Source organism: Podarcis raffonei, chromosome 7 (assembly GCF_027172205.1).
Source record: "Podarcis raffonei isolate rPodRaf1 chromosome 7, rPodRaf1.pri, whole genome shotgun sequence".
Taxonomy (NCBI): Eukaryota; Metazoa; Chordata; class Lepidosauria; order Squamata; family Lacertidae; genus Podarcis; species Podarcis raffonei.
In genome coordinates this window covers 67,490,454-67,509,838 of record NC_070608.1, presented here as the reverse complement: position 1 = coordinate 67,509,838, position 19,385 = coordinate 67,490,454, and the positions used below count along the sequence as shown (strand labels likewise).

The 19,385-nt window shown below is 47.0% G+C and overlaps 2 protein-coding genes across 3 annotated transcripts in view; one reads left to right on the top strand and one right to left on the bottom strand.

Annotated features, from left to right (window-relative positions):
- PHLPP1 (PH domain and leucine rich repeat protein phosphatase 1) overlaps nucleotides 1-10,968 on the top strand; it is a 162,656-nt gene extending 151,688 nt beyond the window's left edge. Inside the window, exons 15-18 of one of the 2 annotated variants that reach the window (XR_008331573.1) lie at nucleotides 81-275; nucleotides 3,396-3,624; nucleotides 6,703-7,904; nucleotides 9,598-10,968. Coding sequence is in view for 1 of the 2 variants with exons in the window: in XM_053397055.1 (XP_053253030.1) it covers nucleotides 81-275; nucleotides 3,396-3,624; nucleotides 6,703-7,851 (1,573 nt within the window). In the remaining variant the exon portion in view is untranslated. Of the gene's footprint in view, nucleotides 1-80; nucleotides 276-3,395; nucleotides 3,625-6,702; nucleotides 9,097-9,597 lie in introns of those variants that run through there. The other variant, XM_053397055.1, reaches the window with a different exon arrangement.
- A 4,052-nt stretch (nucleotides 10,969-15,020) lies between these two features.
- BCL2 (BCL2 apoptosis regulator) overlaps nucleotides 15,021-19,385 on the bottom strand; it is a 184,391-nt gene continuing 180,026 nt past the window's right edge. The window contains exon 5 of the mRNA XM_053397056.1: nucleotides 15,021-15,843. Within this exon, the coding sequence (XP_053253031.1) occupies nucleotides 15,152-15,843 (692 nt within the window). The 3' untranslated portion in view covers nucleotides 15,021-15,151. The remainder of the gene's footprint in view (nucleotides 15,844-19,385) is intronic.

Here is a 19,385-nt window from a genome sequence, read left to right as displayed (position 1 = left end):
TGGAAATGTTACGTGGGAAATTTGCCGTGGGAAGTGATTTTTTTTGTTAAAGCCCATTTTCTTTTTGTTTTCTTGCACAGGCTGTGCGTGGCGGCTCTTTCCGCCAACAACTTCTGTGACAACCGGGAGGCCCTCTATGGCGTCTTTGACGGGGACCGCAACGTGGAAGTGCCTTACCTCTTGCAGTGTACCATGAGCGACATCTTGGCCGAGGAGCTGCAAAAAACAAAGAGCGAAGAGGAGTACATGATCAACACTTTCATTGTAATGCAGAGGTCAGTTTTGTGGCTCAAAGCTTGCAGGCGTCTGCCTCGTGACACTGGACAAGCCCAGCCATCCCAAAACCCTTTGAATAAGTTTGTTTACTTTTTCTGGTCACCTCCACAGGGCTGATTCGAGACTTGGCAATTCCTCATGCAGTGCCACTGAAAAAATCAATCACCATAGCCTTACGCAGACTGCAGGTGCAATCTGGGAAAACACCCAGCAGCAGCCCCTAGTGGTTACATATTCTGGGAAAGACCAGCAGTGATGGTGTCTTTTCAAAGGGATTTGGCTGCTGTTACCAGACTTTTCCTTTCTTAGCAGAGCTACCCCAGGTTCTGAGACCACCTTCACTGTAGTTGCAGAGTAGTGACATAAATAGGGATGCGGGTGGCCCTGTGGGTTAAACCACAGAGCCTAGGACTTGCTGATCAGAAGGTTGGCGGTTCGAAACCCCGCGACGGGGTGAGCTCCCGTTGCTCGGTCCCTGCTCCTGCCAACCTAGCAGTTCCAAAGCACGTCAAAGTGCAAGTAGATAAATAGGTACCGCTCTGGCGGGAAGGTAAACGCCGTTTCTGTGCACTGCTCTGGTTCGCCAGAAGCGGCTTAGTCCTGCTGGCCACATGACCGGGAAGCTGTACGCCGGCTCCCTCGGCCAATAAAGTGAGATGAGCGCCACAACCCCAGAGTCGGCCACGACTGGACCTAATGGTCAGGGGTCCCTTTACCTTTACCTAGTGACATAAATGGGAGGAGGATAAAAATAACACACCGGCTTGTGTTTAACGTAGCCGCCCCATCAGTGGAAATATTTCCACGTGACTGCTCCCTCTCTTCACCCTGTGCCCTCCCCTTCAGAGGTCCCCTAGAAGAGATTTAGGGGACGGGGACAGGAGGAGAGGAGGTCGTCCCCATTGCACAAGTCAAATTCCTTGCTCTGATGGGACAGTTACTTAGCACTGCTATGGATGCGAGCCTCTCATTTTAATCTGCCAGTGCCAAATACCCACAGATACACAGAGCAGAAGCAGGTAACCATTCCCCCCACCAAGTGGAATTACCTTGCTACTGCTTCTATACTTTCTGTAGAGCCAGTGTGGTGTAGTGGTTAAGAGCAGTGGACTCGTAATCTGGGGAACCGGGTTCGCGTCTCCGCTCCTCCACATGCAGCTGCTGGGTGACCTTGGGCTAGTCACACTTCTCTGAAGTCTCTCAGCCCCACTCACCTCACAGAGTGTTTGTTGTGGGGGAGGAAGGGAAAGGAGAATGTTAGCCGCTTTGAGACTCCTTCGGGTAGTGATAAAGCAGGATATCAAATCCAAACTCCTCCTCTTCTTCTTCTATTGCTGAGCAGAGACAGAAATGGGTCAGCAGCAGTTTTGCTCCATTGCTGTTTGTCCCAGCCTGCTTTCTCCACTAAATTTCCCAGAGCCTAATCCTAAGGACTTTAAAGACGTTATAAAGATAAATGCCATTTGCTTCTTCCTGTATCCCCCCACCCCCTGCAATATAAAACTTCAAAAAGGATCAAACATGAATTACTTTATTTACAATTGCCTAACTGCATTTCAGCCCATCCAAGTATTAGCCCAGACTGATTCATCAAAGATAAATTGTTTAAATTGAAGCCCAAAGTGGCTTTTGGGAAGAAAAAGAAAGAAATGCTTTTGTATAGATTTAATGTAGGCTTGGCAATCCTGAAACGACTTGAAAAGACCAAATTTTAAGAGTTGCCATTAATATGAAACTTAAATCATTGTCTGGGCCAACTCACAAATTCATGTGTCAACTCTTCTTTAGTTCCATGCAGCAAGACTTATTTTTTTCCTACTCTCTCTCTAAAGAAAGTTTATTGCCTCCAGTTGCTTTGAAAAGGAGTATAACTGGAAAATAATACTCCCTTTCTGAGCTCCCCCTCCCCACAATACAGCAGTGGGGGACTGGATCTGGGCCAAATCTGACAGGTGTGTGTGGCTGCTCACCTGTCAGTCATCTGATCTCACATTGCACTTTGAAGCCACGACAATCAGCTGATCATACGCACTTCGAAGCCCCATGCAAAGAGCCCTGTTCTGTGAGTTGAAATCCCAATGGTCAACTGACTGTAGGACATGTCAGAAGCCCCTTTTAGCCCAGCCTCCTTTTTACCTGCCCACACCTGATGTCAGGTGATCTTGCTTGTCCATAATGGCCTGAGGTTGCCCACCCCTAACCCAATAGAAGTGCAGGGCTTCCCACCACCACCCCAGACACATTCTAGACTTACCAAAATGCTTTTTTCCCGAATTGCAAATTTGCTTCTGTGCTTCGTTAAAAGTGGGTGCCCTAAATTTCACATGAAATTCTGGCAGCGGTTCTATTCCTATATTATTCTATATTATTCTATTATTTTTATCCTCTTCCCATTTATGTCACGGTCTAGGACCCTCGTACCTACGGGACAGCCTCTCCCGGTATGCCCCACGGAGAGCCTCAAGGTCCATAAATAGCAATACCCTAGTGGTCCTGGGCCCTAAGGAAGTTAGATTAGCTTCAACCAGAGCCAGGGCCTTTTCAACACTGGCTCCGGCCTGGTGGAACGCTCTGCCTCATGAGACCAGGGCCCTGCAGGATCTGATTTCTTTCCGCAGGGCCTGTAAGACAGAGTTGTTCCGCCTGGCCTTTGGCTTGGAGCCAATTTGATTCCCTCCCCCTCTTTTTTCTTTTCCTTTCTCCTCCTGCGATGAGGCTACATTTTAATATTTTAATGTTGTATTTTAATTTTGTTTTTAAGTTGTATTCATTCAACTTGTTTTTATTATTGCTTGTTAGCCGCCCTGAGCCCGGCCTTGGCTGGGGAGGGCGGGGTATAAATAAAAATTATTGTTGTTGTTGTTGGCTGGGGAGGGCGGGGTATAAATAAAAATTGTTGTTGTTGTTGTTGTTGTTGTTATTATTATTATTATTATTATTATTATTATTATTATTAAGGTGGCAGCATAGGACCCTACTGCTTCATGGGCTGTGTGGCACGGCTGGCATTGTTTTGGACGGGGGGTTCCTAGCTTTCTCTGCCGAAGCACAAGAACAGACGCTTGCGTTGAACCTGACTCCACTTGTTTTGTCAATGTTGTCTTCCTTCGAACCCTTAGGAAACTTGGAACGGCTGGGCAAAAGCTTGGAGGCTCTGCTGTCCTTTGCCATATCAAGCATGACCCGATAGACCCAGGCGGATGCTTCACGTTAACCTCTGCGAATGTGGGGAAGTGCCAATCTGTTCTCTGCAGGAACGGAAAACCTCTGCCTTTATCCAGGTCTTACATGATGAACTGCGAAGAAGAGTTGAGGAGGATCAAGCAGCATAAGGCCATCATCACAGAAGTAAGGAATCGAGTTGCTAAATTGGAGTGGAGGGGGGGAGGATCTATAGAATCACAGAATCATAGATGTTGGAAGGGGAGGAATCACAGGGGCCACCCACTCCAACGCCCTGCAGTGCATGAGTCTTTTTGGCCAACGTAGAACTCGAACCCACAGCCCTGAGATTCAGAGTCTCATGCTGAGCATGAGCATATAGGTTGCTCCCCTTTCCAAAGCTGTGCCGGAACGCTACGAACGGGATTCCTTTCTGGTTTTTTGCACAAATTTCCAGCTGTAGCTGAAAGGGAGGTAATGGCACCGAAGCAGCAGCTTAAAATATGAAGAGGTTCGTGGCGGCTGTCTTCCTTAAAGAGGAAGTGCTGCCCTTACTTAGCCTGCAAAGCATTTCCCAAGCAGTGTGAGAGTGAGCTTGGTGGTGGTGGTGGTGGTAGTAGTAGTAGTAGTAGTAGTAGTAAAAAAAGGTAAAGGTACCCCTGCCCGTACAGGCCAGTCTTGCCAGGCTCTAGGGTTGTGCGCTCATCTCACTTAAGAGGCCAGGGGCCAGCGCTGTCCGGAGACACTTCCGGGTCACATGGCCAGCGTGACAAAGCTGCATCTGGCGAGCCAGCGCAGCACACGGAAACGCCGTTTACCTTCCCGCCAGTAAGCGGTCCCTATTTATCTACTTGCACCTGGGGGTGCTTTCGAACTGCTAGGTTGGCAGGCGCTGGGACCGAGCAACGGGAGCGCACCCCGCCGCGGGGATTCGAACCGCCGACCTTTCGATCAGCAAGTCCTAGGCGCTGAGGCTTTTACCCACAGCGCCACCCGCGTCCCACTGTAGTAGTAGTAGTAGTAGTAATAATAATAATAATAATTTATTTATACATACATACATACATACATACATACATACATACCTCGCCCATCTCTGGGCGGCTCCCAACAGAATATTAAAACACGATAAAACATCAAACATGGAAATGTTCCCTAAACAGGGCTGCCCTCAAATGTCTTCTTAAAGTCAGGTAGTTGTTTATTTCCTTGACATCTGGTGGGAGGCCCTACCAAGAAGGCCCTCTGCCTGGTTCCCTGTAACCTCACTTCTCGCAGTGAGGTAAACCGCCAGAAGGCCCTTGGAGCTGGACCTCAGTATCTGTGCTGAACAGGGGAATGGGGGTGGAGATGCTCCTTCAGGTATACTGGGCCGAGGCCGTTTAGGGCTTTAAAGGTCAACACCAACACTCTGAATTGTGCCCGGAAACGTACTGGGAGCCAACGTAGGTCTTTCAAGACCGGTGTTATATGGTCTCGGCAGCCACTCCCAGTTATCAGTCTGGCTGCCGCATACTGGATTAGTTGAGGAGGTAGAAGAGGCACACACTGGATGCAAGCCGTTCAAGCAAAAATACGCTATTTCTACTCAACTCTGCATCCAGCAATGTGTGACGTAGTATTTTGCTTACAAGACTTTGCATCTTCCCACTGTTTGTATATCACATTCTTGGTGATACTATTAATGGCGTTTAAAGCTCATAGGGTATACAAAGTCCTACTTAATTTTAAGAGACTTCCTCCATTTATACCTCTTCTCCCCCTCCAACTCCCTTTTGCTTTCTCATCCTCATTTTTTTGTCTGCTCGCACCAGCAAACAACCCAGTACCCATGGGCTAATAAACTCCTCTTATCTCGACTTGCTTGGATCATAAGCCAGCCAGTAGCTTGGGATTTAAATACATACATGGCATTGATTTCTCCAAGACTTGTATTTTTAACAGCGTCTCCACACACCCCCTCCCCTCAGATGTTAATCCACCTCCCTTTGGGAAATGTCATATCTAAAGAGGAAATGTAGTTAAGGAACTGGGGCGTGCAGAAAACATTGCCACTCCAGGGCAGCCGACTGAAAACAAATAGGATTCCACACACCAACACCTTCTTCTCATGGCAGCTTGCAGGCTTGATAGAAATGTGTCGTTTCCCGCCTTGCCAAATGAAGATGAATAATTTTGGCTTGGTGTGGTTGAGGAGGAGATAGCCAAACCCATCCCTCAGTTTTTCACATACACTACAGTGTGTGCGCATTTTATGTTAACCCCCGAAGGGAGCTGGAGCAGATTATCGTTGGTGAGCGGAGTCCTTTCCACCACGCTATTTAGAGGCCACGTAGATGAAACAAATTTGTCCTGTAGGCCTCCTGTCAGATAACCGCCGACCATCCTTGCATACCTTGGCCGAAAGATGAAGCATTTTTCTATGTCTCTGCCCAGGCACCTGCTGCCATGTTTGTTCCATTGTGACAGAGTAGTTGGTTTATTATATGCTGAGTTTCCTGCAGATTTGTGCTCAGAGGTGTTTACAGAAAATGACTCTCTAAAGACAACACCATAAATGGAATGCATAATTAAATTTACATTATCGGTGTTGCGCTGACAGTTCCACGATTAACCATTAATTCAAAATATACCAAAGAAATTTAAGCGAGCCTAAAGTTTAGAGGCAGGCCAGTTGCTATTGCAAAGTAGCCCCAAAACTGATGACAGTAGGCTGTTTTTCCCCAGGGCAGGGTGGGTGTCGGATTCAAGTCCAGAAATCCCCCCTGTGGCAGGTGCTCCATCATGAAGGCTCCTGCGACAGGAAAGTGGGCCATGTCTGGTGGAAGCAAACACTCCCTGTTGCCTTCCTTGGTTCTGAACTATCAGAATAGGACAGCAACTTTTAATCTGTTGTCTCAGATGATAGGATTGGCACACTGGGCCTAAATGATGAGCGAGAGAGGAGGAACCGACAGCTCCAGGGCTGTGGCCAATGCTAGTCCTGCTCAGAGTAAGTGCACTGAAGTTAGTGGGCAATTGGATCCATTAATTTCAGTTGGTTTACTCTCAAGTAGAACCTAGTTGGATCCAACCTCCCGGATCCTGAACCCAGTTCCTTTGCTTGCTGATGTAGTAATGTATTTTCTCAAGCCCTTCGGCAGGAGGATGAAGGTTTTGCAAAAGCTCACTTGGTAATCCCCTTGGCTCCCCTACCCCAAGCCAGCCTGTATGGTTAACAATCCAACCGTTCGCCATAATGAGATGTATCCTCCTCCTTTCCAGGACGGCAAAGTGAATGGCGTGACGGACTCGACGAGGATCTTGGGGTACACCTTCCTTCACCCGAGCGTGGTCCCTCGCCCTCATGTGCAGTCCATCACGTTGACTCCTCAGGATGAATTCTTCATTCTGGGCAGCAAAGGCCTCTGGGACAGCCTTTCCGTCGAAGAAGCCGTGGAAGCCGTCAGGAACGTCCCCGACGCTCTGGGAGCCGCCAAGAAGCTCTGCACGTTGGCCCAGAGCTACGGCTGCAACGACAGCCTCAGCGCTGTGGTGGTCCAGCTCAACGTCACCGAGGACAGCTTCTGCTGCTGCGAGCTCAACGGCGTCCCCCCTCCCAGCCCGGGCATCTTCCCCCAGTCGGTCAACGTGGTCATCAAAGACAAGCCTTCGGACGCCCTGGGGATGCCCTCCTCAAGCAGCGGAATGGCCTCCGAGATCAGCAGCGAGATCTCAACCTCCGAAATGAGCAGCGAGGTGGGGTCCACGGCCTCTGACGAGCCCCCTCAGGTAACCATGAACGAGAACAGCCCGGCCTACCCCAGCGAGCAGCGCTGCATGCTCCACCCGGTCTGCCTCTCCAACTCTTTCCAGAGGCAGCTCTCCAGCGCCACCTTCTCCAGCGCCTTTTCGGACAACGGGCTCGACAGCGACGACGAGGAGCCCATCGAAGGCGTCTTCTCCAACGGCAGCCGGGTGGAAGTGGAGGTGGACATCCACTGCGGCCGTGCCAAGGAGAAGCTCCTGCTGCTGCAGGCCCCCGTGGAGGCCAGCGACGAGGGCATCGTCATCAGCGCCAACGAAGACGAGACCTGCCTCCTCCGCAAGGCCGACCCTTTGGCCACGGGGACCATCGGGCGCCGGCGAGGCAACGGCTCCGTAGCCCCTCAGGAGAGGAGCCACAACCTCATCGAAGTGGCGGCCGACGCACCGCTCAGGAAAACTGGGGGGTACTTTGCAGCCCCGGCTCAGCCAGATCCCGACGATCAGTTCATTATCCCGCCAGAGCTCGAAGAGGAGGTCAAGGAGATAATGAAGCAACACCACGAACAACAGCAACAGCAGCAGCAGCAGCAGCAACAACAGCAACAGCAACAACAGCGGCAATACCAGATGGACCAGCTGCCAGATTATTACGACACGCCGCTATGACCGAGCTTGACAAAATAAGCTGACCAGACACTGAGAGCTTGGAGGCTCGTTAGGTTTGTATGACACTAGCAGGGTAGGGAGGGGAGAGAAAGAGAGAGGTGGGTTTTTTGGTTCCAATTTCTCTTCCAGACACTTCCCCCTCTACTGAGAACTGCAGCTGCTTCTTCTTGTTTGTTAGCTGTAATAATCACAGATTATTCCCTCCCTCCCCCCTCTCTTCTAGTGATGTTTCACCAGTTAGAATTGAACTAGTTTAACTCTTCCCCTTCCTTAACATATCAGATGTAAAAAAAAAGCAAAGAAAAATAAGAATAAAAGGTTTAATATATTGCAGAGAAAACTGAGGATGACGTTGATGTAATATTTTTTAAAATCGTTCTTTCCCCCCCTCCCTTGGTTTGTTTGGAAAACACAGAGCAGTATTGCCAGTGCTAAATGATTAAGTAATATTGTAATACTGTATTTCTTTGAGAGAAAAAAAAGGCTTTTTTGGTCTTGAAAATGGATAGACATTTGTAGAATTATGGAGACTAACTCCTAGGAGTTGCTTTTACTCTTTCAGGTGACTTTAAGTCACTGAGATTCACTAATTTTCTCTGAGAGAACAGCTGATTGGGAAATTCCTGTAAATAACTCAGTGTTGTATAGTGATGCTTCAAACGTTTTTTTTAGTCTCGGCAGGAGGACGCAACCTGACGAACTGATAGTTTGTCTCCCCCACCCCGAATCCCCAACCCCACGGGGTGCTTTCGCATGTATGTCAAAAGCTCCCTCCGCCGACATGCGATACAACCAAGCTTGGAGAGCAGGGAGATCGTAGGAGCTCTGAGGGTCTCCCAGCAGAGTTAACTGGTTTGGAGAGCGTTGGCCCATTGTCTCTATGGCCGCCATTGGCTGGCTGAGCCAAAGTCACCAACAGTATGTTTGCTCATGTGTGGAATTGCCCCTAAGTGATTGGTTCTTTGGGCTACGACTCCATAATAAATTTAGCAGGAGTGTAGGAATTAGGCGGATGTTGGGCCACAAACACCTGAGTTACTTAATTTTTTTTTTGTCTTCTTCTTCACCATTAACTCTTTCGCAGGCACATTTTTGTGTGTGTTCCTCCCTGCTGCCACAACCAGCATGATTGTATAGAGTTCATTTACTGTAGATCATTTACATACCAAGAGTTATATTAAAAGAAGAATGCACAAATGAACATGTCATAATTTTTGTTATAATAAATACGAAAATTTACAAATACTTGAAGTCTGCGGTATATGCTTGCTGTTCGATGCCGGCGGAGTTGGGTTCTCAGAATTCCTTATGGCAGCATTAAATAGGTATAATCTGGCATGGCATTGTCCTCTGTAAAACTCTTGAAAAGATCCCAGTGTTGAATTATTATTATTATTATTATTATTATTATTATTATTATTTGGGGGGGGGAATTCCACATTGCTAATATAAGTTTTGCTTCCAAGGTATTATGTGCAGGATGTGAGAGATATTGAAGCAGTGTGTACATATTGCAGAGAGAACAAAATGTTGTGAGTGATTGGAAGAGAGTTTTCAAAAATTAGGATGGTCCCCAAATGACGGGTGAAAGCCCTACAGACTCGGCAGTGGAAACTGGAGTTCGTACAACAGTGTGTGCGTAACGTATGCCAGGAAATGTTTGTATATCCACTAGGAGAGTTTGCTTTTAATCTTCTTTTCTTTTTGCAACGAGGATCACTGTTCTGTCTTGCTTGTTCTTCGTAGACAACCATACAGTCACCGCGAAGGATTCTTGAGATGTCTGTAGTTGCATCTCACTCTGGAGTCTGTTTCTGCCCATTTCATCCTCCCTCCCACTGCAGCTGCTTGCAGTACTAAAGAGGCAAGCTGCTCTTGGGTTTATTGGGACTCTGCCTCTTGTATACCCAGTGCTATTTTTCTAGAAAAAGAGGTGCTGGAACTCACCATGAACACCTCCTTCGTTCGTTCTCTTAGAATGACAATGGCGCCCACCTGAGAGAACTGAAAGTTCTGGCTGGGGAAAAAGCCCTGATTCTACATGGCAGCCTAAGCACAACAGTTTAGTCAATCATCCAATTTTGTTTCCAGCGGCTACGTTCAGACAGTGGATTATTTTGTTTTCCCGATGTTCCCTTACCTGATAATTTCCTCGTTTTATTTGATTGTTCGCATGGCATTGAAGTCGTTTCTGCAAATCTAGTGGACTGTGGTGGAAGTTCAGCGCTTACTTCCCTTGTTAATTGCTTCCAGGGGGGAAAAACTGATTGTAGGATTAAAGTGATGGAATCTGTGGCATCCCGCCCTTTTCAATGCGTGGATCATGGAGGGAGCAGAACTGCACATGCGCAGAAAGCATGTGGGAAGAAAGGCATGTCCATTGACATTTGTTGGGTGTCACTGTGCCCATATGTATGAAGGAAATTTGATGTGACATACCAGTGGATCACTCAAAAGAACGGTAGCCCCCTAACACAACAGCATGAAAAATTTGGTGCCATTATAATCAGCAAGAAATGCCATGTCTGAACGCATTTTGTCTACCTCACTGTATCACAAACTATGGAGGCCAAACTTGAGATTCAGAAATGAACTATGAAAAGCAGCTTCCTGCTTCTGCATGTACTGGAAACCTTCGAAAAAGCCTGCCATTCTATTTCCCTTCAGATGAAAATGAACCAGTGAAAATGAAGCCTTGGGCTGCAGCTGAAGAGCATTTCACCCATGCTGTACAAGTATTTTAAATCATCGTATGCATTCGGGTTTCAGAAGTCATTGGGGGTGCATTGCTGAGCTGGAACAAGCTGTTAAAAGCCCAGAGAAGCAAGCAGGTGGTGGAGACACTCAACTTGCATGCTCAGCCGTAAACCGAAGTGCTTGAATCCATTTCGTTTGTTTACAAGGAAGAGGACTCGTTGCATTTGCTAAAGCAAATTCTTCTTAAATGTATTCCTTAGTGGGTGATTGATCATAAGCACCCTGCCTGCACACTCAAAAAATGTGACATACTAAAAACCCATCAGCCTTTCGTTTATAAGTAATGAAGTCATTTCCATCGCTTGACATGATTTATCACTCCCAGCAACAGCCAAATAAATCTTCCTAGAATTTAGCTTTCCTACGACTACGGGAACTAATATCACTGCGTTGCGGTAGAACTAATGAGAAACGTTGTCGAGACTTGGGCCTTTGCCAGTGTTTTCAGATCATTAATTTGGCCTAAGTGCCAGAGGTTTTTGCCACTTTCCACTTGCTTTTGTGTCGGGTTTGTCGCGAAGGCTTAATAACTACATTTTCATACACATTGAATAGGCAGGTGTCAAATAGTGATGCCCTCGGGACTTTATCTTACACATGCTGAAGTTTGTCAGTCTACCTGGTTACAGTTGGTTCTCCTTTTCTGGAGGGTGTGTTTACATGTTGTTGTGTAGTGGCTTTTCATTTACCATATTTTTCGCTCTATAAGATGCACTTTTTCCCTCCTAAAAAGTAAGGGGAAATGTGTGTGCTTCTTATGGAGCGAATGCAGGCTGCGCAGCTATCGCTGAAGCCAGAACACCTGCGCAGCAATCCCTCTTGCTGTTCTGGCTTCAGGGATAGCCGTGCAAAGCCTCTTCAACAATATTTGATTCAGAATTTTTTTTCTCGTTTTCCTCCTCTAAAAACTAGGTGCGTGTTATGCTCGGGCGCGCCTTATAGAGCGAAAAATACGGTACTTTATATTCTTTTAAGATGTATAGGCTGCTTTACATTTTTGGCCAGAATTCCTAAGTGGTTTACAGAAATCATAAGATTAAAATACAATAAAATCTGAAGGTTGAAGTATAGAATCATAAAGTTACAAAGGACCCTGGGGATCATCTAGTCCAGTGGTGGCAAACCTTTTAGAGACTGAGTGCCCAAATTGCAACCCAAAACCCACTTATTTATCACAAAGTGCCAACATGGCAATTTACTGTATTTTTTACGTGTGTAGCAGAGTTGTTGAGCTTTTGGGGGGGAGGACTGCCCAAAGTTGATGAGCTTTTTTGGTGGGGAATTGCCCACTGTGTGTGTGTGTGTGTGTGTGTGTGTGTGTAGAAAATCATTAACCAAGAATGCTGAAAGTCGCTCGCATCACCAGCAGCAGACGGACAGCTGGTTGGTGGGCGCGCAACTCCCCGCAACGGTTTCCTGCTAACAGCAGTGTGGGGTGGTGCGGGACTCCCAATGACAAAGGAACAAGCGTATGAGTGTTTCCCGCCCACACTGGCATTGGGGGGGGGGGAGTGGAAAGAAGCTTTGCCTGCTGGGTTGGTGGCGCGCATGCCAACTAAGAGGGCTCTGAGTGCCCACTCTGGCCAACATGCCATAGGTTTACCAACACTGTTCTAGTCCACCCCCTGCAATGCAGGTTTACAAGAAATTTTGTAAATTAGTTTAAGTACCAATGTATATGGTATTGTAATCTTCTCGCTCACAATACGTGCATATTTTTCTGCCCTGCAGCTGTTTTTTACATACTCTGAAGCAGATTCCTCACCAAGGAAAGGAGGTGAAACACAAATTGGCATGTATCTGTGGAGCTGCTGCTGTTTCTTTGGCGATCATTCGTAGCCGAGTAAGATTGTCTTCCATGAACACGGTCTTAACAGTGAGTCTGTGGAGTGACTGTGGAGGCCAGTTCTGGATCCACACATCCTTCCACAGTGGGGACATAGGTTTGCGGACGGGAGTTGATCACGGTGAGGGCTTGCCAAATGTGCCTTCCTCTTAGCACCTTTATTCCTTTTGTCCTGAGTTCAAACATCAGGCACGTATTGGCTAGTGCCCCTTCCTTTGCAGCCCCAGACCACTTTCTAACTTTATTTTTATAAGGTGAAGGAGGAATACGGTAGGTAGGTAGATATTATGCATGTCTTTTTAATAACAGCAAAAAGAGGATGGGCTGAACAACACACTCTCACCTTTTCAGTATTTTTCCTTGTTAAAACCAGTTTGTTTGTTTTTCTCCTAAAGAGTGTTTCTGCTGCTATCAGCCTTTGACTTACCAGCTCCTGAAACTGAAAAGCAAATCCCTTCCCTCCTATTTTCACCATATGGAAGTCCAGCCAGGGGAGGTGGATTGGGTCAAAGGCAGTGATTGGAGCTACTGCCACAGTTGCTCCACAAAACAATGGTGTATGTATGGTCTTAGTGTCAACTAAGTGTCAACAGCATCTTCTGTGAAATGTAATAATGAGGCTCATCTTCTGCCTAGTTCATTGTAACTGTTCCCTTGGCATAACCTATTACTTCAAGCAGGCCAAAAATAGGGGTTTGTGTCTTATTTATGCCTGGCAGTGTGTGTGTGTGAAAGAGAGAGTTTGTGAAGTTGTGTAAGAATTAGATGGTTTAATAGATTTATAAGGTTGTCTCGTTCCCAGGCATTGATGCTCTAGTAGTGTTTGACTAATGAGGGATGTTCATCATGGCTGTCAGGAGCAATTGTGTTTGCAGCTGTCTGCCCTTGCTTACCTGTGATTCCTTGAATCTTTTATGGTTTTTTTAAGATTCAGAAATCTTCTGTGTGTGCCATCCAGTTAAAATGCACGCTGCCGTCAAGCAGACCGTGCCTGTCTCTCCCAAAATCATATGCCACAGGCAGGCTCTGCTTCCTTAATAACAAAAATCAGAAAAGGTCAGCCTTCTGGAGCACAGAGCCTGGCACTGCTGCTGCATAATCTAGTCCAGGAGAGGGTGAAATGAATGCAAATTGCAAGGCACTGCTTCCATGCTGAGCTATGAATGGTCCTCATGCATAGAGCAATTCTATACAGGCAGGCAGAAGGATGTTAGCTCAGTGGCAAAGAACATGCAAGAGGTTTTTTTGATTTAATCCACAGCACCTCCCAGCTTGGGCTGGGAAAGACACCCGGGGTCTTCATCTCCTAAGGAACCACTGCTAAATAGTCCAACAGTACTGAGCTCAATGGGTAAATCTTATGTTCTGTGAGCCGTTTTAATGATTCCCTGTCCTTTCTCTAGTTACAGGTTTGCATCCTTATTGGGAAGGGAGAAAAATGCATGTTTACTTTTGTACATTTATTTATTGCAAACACCATTTAATCCTTTTTTTGGCCAAGACACGAAAAAAAATCTCAATAGAAATGTAAAAACAGCCAATGAGCAGCAATGCATTAAGAAGCAGCAATCAAAGACAACACGCAAATAGGAGTGGGCAGAGCTAAAACAACTTGGCAAAAAAACCCATAGTATTAAAAGATTTCAAGAAACCCATGAACACAGGTTGGGGAAAAACACAGCCACAAGCAGCTGTGAGGGTGGGGGCAAAAAGTGTGCTGTTGACAATGGATTTCAATCCCAAAAGGAAAGCAATGTCTCTCTCCTCAAGGAATTCATTGCTACGGGATCTTGAGATGACTGCTAACCATCTGCTTCTTTTTTATATATACCGTATTTTTCGCACCATAGGACGCACCGGACAATAGGACGCACCTTGTTTTAGAGGGGGGGGACAAGAAAAAAAACCTCTCTCCCTCTCTGCCCAGCGCCCCTTCAGCGAAGCGGCAGGAGGCGCTGCACAGAGAGGGGGAGAATTTCCCCCCTCTTGTTTTCCCCCTCTAAAACAAGGTGCCGTTTAAGGTGCATTCAGACGCCTTCAGGCAGCTACCTTGGAAGCCTGGAGAGCGAGAGGGGTCGGTGCGCACCGACCCCTCTCACTCTCCAGGCTTCTTTCGACCTGCTCTTTGGGGCTGGCGGGGGGAAGCCCACCACCAGCCCCAAAGAGCAGGTCAGGGAGCAGCGGAAAGGCGCTGGAGAGAAGCCCACAATAGTCAAGCATTGTCATTTAGACTCTTGCATTGGAGCCCTCCATTCTTCCTTCTCTCTTGACCAGTGTGCTTTGTAGACCCTGGCAGCCCCTTGCTGCTTACCTGCCTTCCTTCAACCCCATTTCCTTAAGTGATCAATTTCCAGCCTCTTGTGGGAAGAAGCCCTGTTTCTCCTATCAATGCAGGTACAGTCCTGAAGCCTGTCGCAGGAAACCAGTGGTAGCATCACTGAACCTAGTAGAAGCAGTCCTTATTAGACCAAGTCACAGCAGAGATGCAATTAGTCCATTTAAAAACAAGCCCATCGACACAGTAAGGAAATCTAGAATTACTTGCACAAACACTTCCTTTTTTGCACAAAAAATACATATATTATGCTGCCCGACTTAAAAGATGCAGTTCGGCAACTCCGATTGATGGCTAACTTTCAGCAGCAGGAAAACTATCCATTCCCAATGTGTTTTTTCACAGTGTCATCCTAGCGTTGGCTACACCAAGGTGGCAAAGGTCCTAGCCCCGTCGATGCTTTCTGGCCTCTTGTAGGCCTTGTGCTGGTCTCCCTCGCTGTAGGTCCTTTCAAGGCTGTACTGCACCTTCGCCGCCTGCCTCTGGAACTCCCGTACGCTCCGAATGGTGAGGAAACAGACCACAGTGCTTGCGAAATACAGGCAAGCCACCAGGAGGCCAAAGAGAGCCACGGAAGCATCTCCGCCTTGCACGCTGCAGTTCATAGATGTGTAGCCTCTCCTGGCATAAAGCCTCTCTCTTTTCTTGCACACCTCCGTTGCGTTGACTTGCAGGACAAAGTGGAGGTAGAGGCCCACGGCCACTATGTACGCCAGGCAAGCGAGGATGTCGAAGACGCATTCTGTGACGAGCAACCGGACCGAGAGGCGATGGATGGGCTTCCCTCCGGCGACGAGGAAGAGGATGGTAAGGCACAGCAGTGTTAGGCTGAAGGCCACGCCGCCGTAGACGCAAGGAGCTCTCATCTGGTTGAACTGCATGTCCAGGTCCCTCACCTCTTGCAACTCTACCCCTTCAAAGGGGCTGTAGGCGGAATTGATGTTGAAGGAGCCCAGGCCTCCCATGGAGGTGAAGCCGGAGATGGATGCCTGAGCTGCTCCTATGCAGACCAGCACCAAAATGTTAAGTGTGATTTCAACAAACTGCAAGATTCCTGCAGAGAAAGAGAGGGGGGAGTTAATATTCCTTGTATAAATCCGTGCCTCTGAATAGTTTTGCTGCAGAAAAACTCATGTCTGTGTGTTTATTTATTGGCTATCTTTAAGTGTCAAAACCCTCCTGTAAAATAAAGGGTACAAGCAACGAGGCCATCAGTGCAGTAATGTTAACACTAATTCTGAACCACACATAAGACTAAAATATAAATCCAGTTTGGTCAAATATTCAAGTGCAATCATGCAGACTATTGATTACCGAGAGATAAAAACCCACCATTTTACCGGAGCGCACAAAGGTTTCTGGGATCTGCAGCGTAGCTGGGTCTCAGGCTTGGATTGCACTCACAGCTCATTACATGGTAAAATTGTTCCTGACCTGTACTACTAAAGTTGGAAGGGTTGTTTTATAATGGAAAACTGGCCCATATTCTAAACAAGGTAGATGTTTGGAAGATGGTTCTAGCCTAGCCTTCTCCCTAACGTAATATGGGAGAAGAGACCTGCAATGGCATATAATTCAACCAGCTGAAGATAAGAAAAGGTAAAGGTAAAAAAAGGTAAAGGGCCCCTGGACGGTTAAGTCCAGTGAAAGGCAATTATGGGGCTGCGGCACTCATCTCACTTTCAAGCGTGACGGAAACCAGAGCGCACAGAAATGCCGTTTACCCTCCCGCTGCAGCAGTACCTATTTATTTACTTGCACTGGTGTGCTTTTGAACTGCTAGGTTGGCAGGAGCAGGGACCAAGCAATGGGAGCTTGCGGGGATTTAAACCACTGACCTTCTGATTGGCAAGTCCAAGAGGCTCAGTGCTTTAGACCACAGTGCCACCACAGCTGCTAGGTGACTATCTGGCCTCTGCTTAAAATCATCTGCTGAAGGGGAGTTTGTTGCCTTCCAGGGCAGGCTGCAGAGTGGTGCATTCAGTGATACCAAACTGCACAAGCCATGGAACAGCTTCACGACATAAGACACTCTTTGTCTTGGGGTCCTTCCTACGAGACCCATGCCTGAGCCAAATCTGTAACAATAATGGTAGCTCTTGTCTAAATTTTCCATTCGTCCATCAACAGCCAACTGCATTTAGTCATGCAATGCCTGCAGTTATCACAAGATAGCATGGCCATTTTGAAGCTTCCACCATAGGATAATAGCCATTTAAAAAAATAACAGAGTTAAGAAGTTTTTATGTACTTTACTCCCCCCCCCTCCCCAAAAAAAAGGACAGGGAAGCAGCAGCATATTACAAACAAACCCAAATAAAGCAACCCAGTCTGCCACAGTTAAACACGGGAACAGCAGAGAAAATGCAGATTGCAGACCCGGCCGCTTAAATAACATACAGCTCAGGTTGGGATGTGAAAAGTAACCAGTACTAAAGACATAGCAAAAACAAAATGAAAGTTTTCCCAAGTGTTGAAAGGAGAGAAAGCATCGAGGTGAAGCTGCCTTGTGGTTCCACAGTGTGGATGCTGCCTCTGAAAAAGCTGCTCCATATGCCCACCCACTGGTGGGATAGAGAATAGGGTCTTCTCCAAGGATCTTGACCAGTCATAGAATCATAGAGTTGGAAGGGAACTTGAGGGTCATCTAGTCCAACCCCCTGCTATGCAGGAATCTCAACAGTTCCCCATCCAGTTTGAAACTTTACCAGGCCCTGGTTAGCTTTACAAATGTGCTAGCAATTTAGACTGGGAGGAGTCAGGGTATTGTGCGGGAGAAGGCAATCCTTTAAATCCCTAACAGGTTGTAACTGGGATAGTTAAAGGGACTGACTGGGCTCAGAAACAACCAGGAATCAATTTAGAGCAAATCATAGAATTGTAGAGTTGGAAGGGACCCCAAGGGTCCACTCGCACTGGTGTGCTTTTGAACTGCTAGGTTGGCAGGAGCAGGGACCGAGTAACGGGAGCTCACCCCGTCACAGGGATTCGAACCGCTGACCTTCTGATTGGCAAGCCCTAGGCTCTGTGGTTTAACCCACAGCGCCACCCGCGTCCCGTCATCAATGGTTACAAGCCATAATTGCCTATATGCTGCAAGGCTGCATGGTGAACAGCAACAAAAAAAGGGTTATTGCCTTCATCGTCGCATGGTTGTGGGCTCCCCCCAAGGCATTGGGTTGACAACCGTAGGAGTCCCGATTAGGGTTTTAATGCTGTTATGTTTGACTTCTTGAACATCTTCCAGAGTCCAGATTCTCTTAAACGAGAGTGCTCCTACCATGAAACAAGGCAAGAGGAGAGTGAAGGGAAGGGGAATCAAATTAGGGCTGCTAGCACACTGTACAGAATTTGAAGAGTCTAGTGTTGTCTGTCTGAAACACCAGGCCTTTGCAACAGCCATCGGAAGACTTTTTAGTACGAAGCTGACAATCCTCCCAGCTGCTGGAAGGGACTCAAGGCGGTTCTTGTGCCTTGCAGTGACAGAACTTCAGTAAACCAGGATGCATGGAGGATCTTCTGAAGTCATTTAAGAACTTCTTCCAAAACAATTTTTGGTGGAGTGAATGATCTCTGCCAGGAGCTCTGAATCAGCGCCCACTGGGATTCCAAGTGAGGCCAGAGTGTAAGGCCCAAATATTAAGCCATCTTTCCCCCCCAACCACTGATAAAACAGGCCTTGAGTACATTTGACCTACATTATTCTGAGGAGTGTTCTTAGTAAGTTATTTTTGTACTACTGTGCCAGAAAGAGTAAATCAGCGATGGGGGTTAGGGAAGGTGCTATAGCTTAGGCCTCCTTGCGATGCTCGCACAACATAGGCTGGGGCTGCCTATTAAATACCTTCCAGGCCAACAACACACAAGCACACTGCAAGGAACTCATAAGTCACTTACTTTCAGCAGCTAGAAATATCATAACTAGACCCTGGAAGGGCTTATCAGGAGTGAACATAGACCATGTATGGGAAACTGCCCTATTAGAAAAGTTAACCAACAAACTCAAACTAGCACTAGGACAAGCTATGGAGCACGCCTTCATCCCAGTGTGGTTCCCCTTTATTACACATGCAGCACAACAGGGTAATGACCTATTCCTTGCAACAGCATACAAATCAATATAACACAACCTTGGGACATAGAGTGGTACCTCGGGTTAAGAACTTAATTCATTCTGGAGGTCCGTTCTTAACCTGAAACTGTTTTTAACCTGAAGCACCACTTTAGCTAATGGGGCCTCCCGCTGCCGCCACACCACCGCCAAGCGATTTATGTTCTCATCCTGAAGCAAAGTTCTTAACCTGAGGTACTATTTCTGGGTTAGCAGAGTCTGTAAACTGAAGCGTCTGTAACCTGAGGTACCACTGTAATATAAACAACCAACCAAGCTTGGTAACCCCTAACCTCTTGCAATATCAATAAAAATTAATGAATAAATAAATAAATACACAAAGGACCTACCATGTGATGCTGACACAACCCTCCCTAGACTAAGAATAGACAACAGAACAAAAGAACAATATCTCCATCTATCCCCCTTTCCCCCAACTGCAAGAAGTCTATGACAAAAATGTCTCTCACCAAACGTAAACGAAC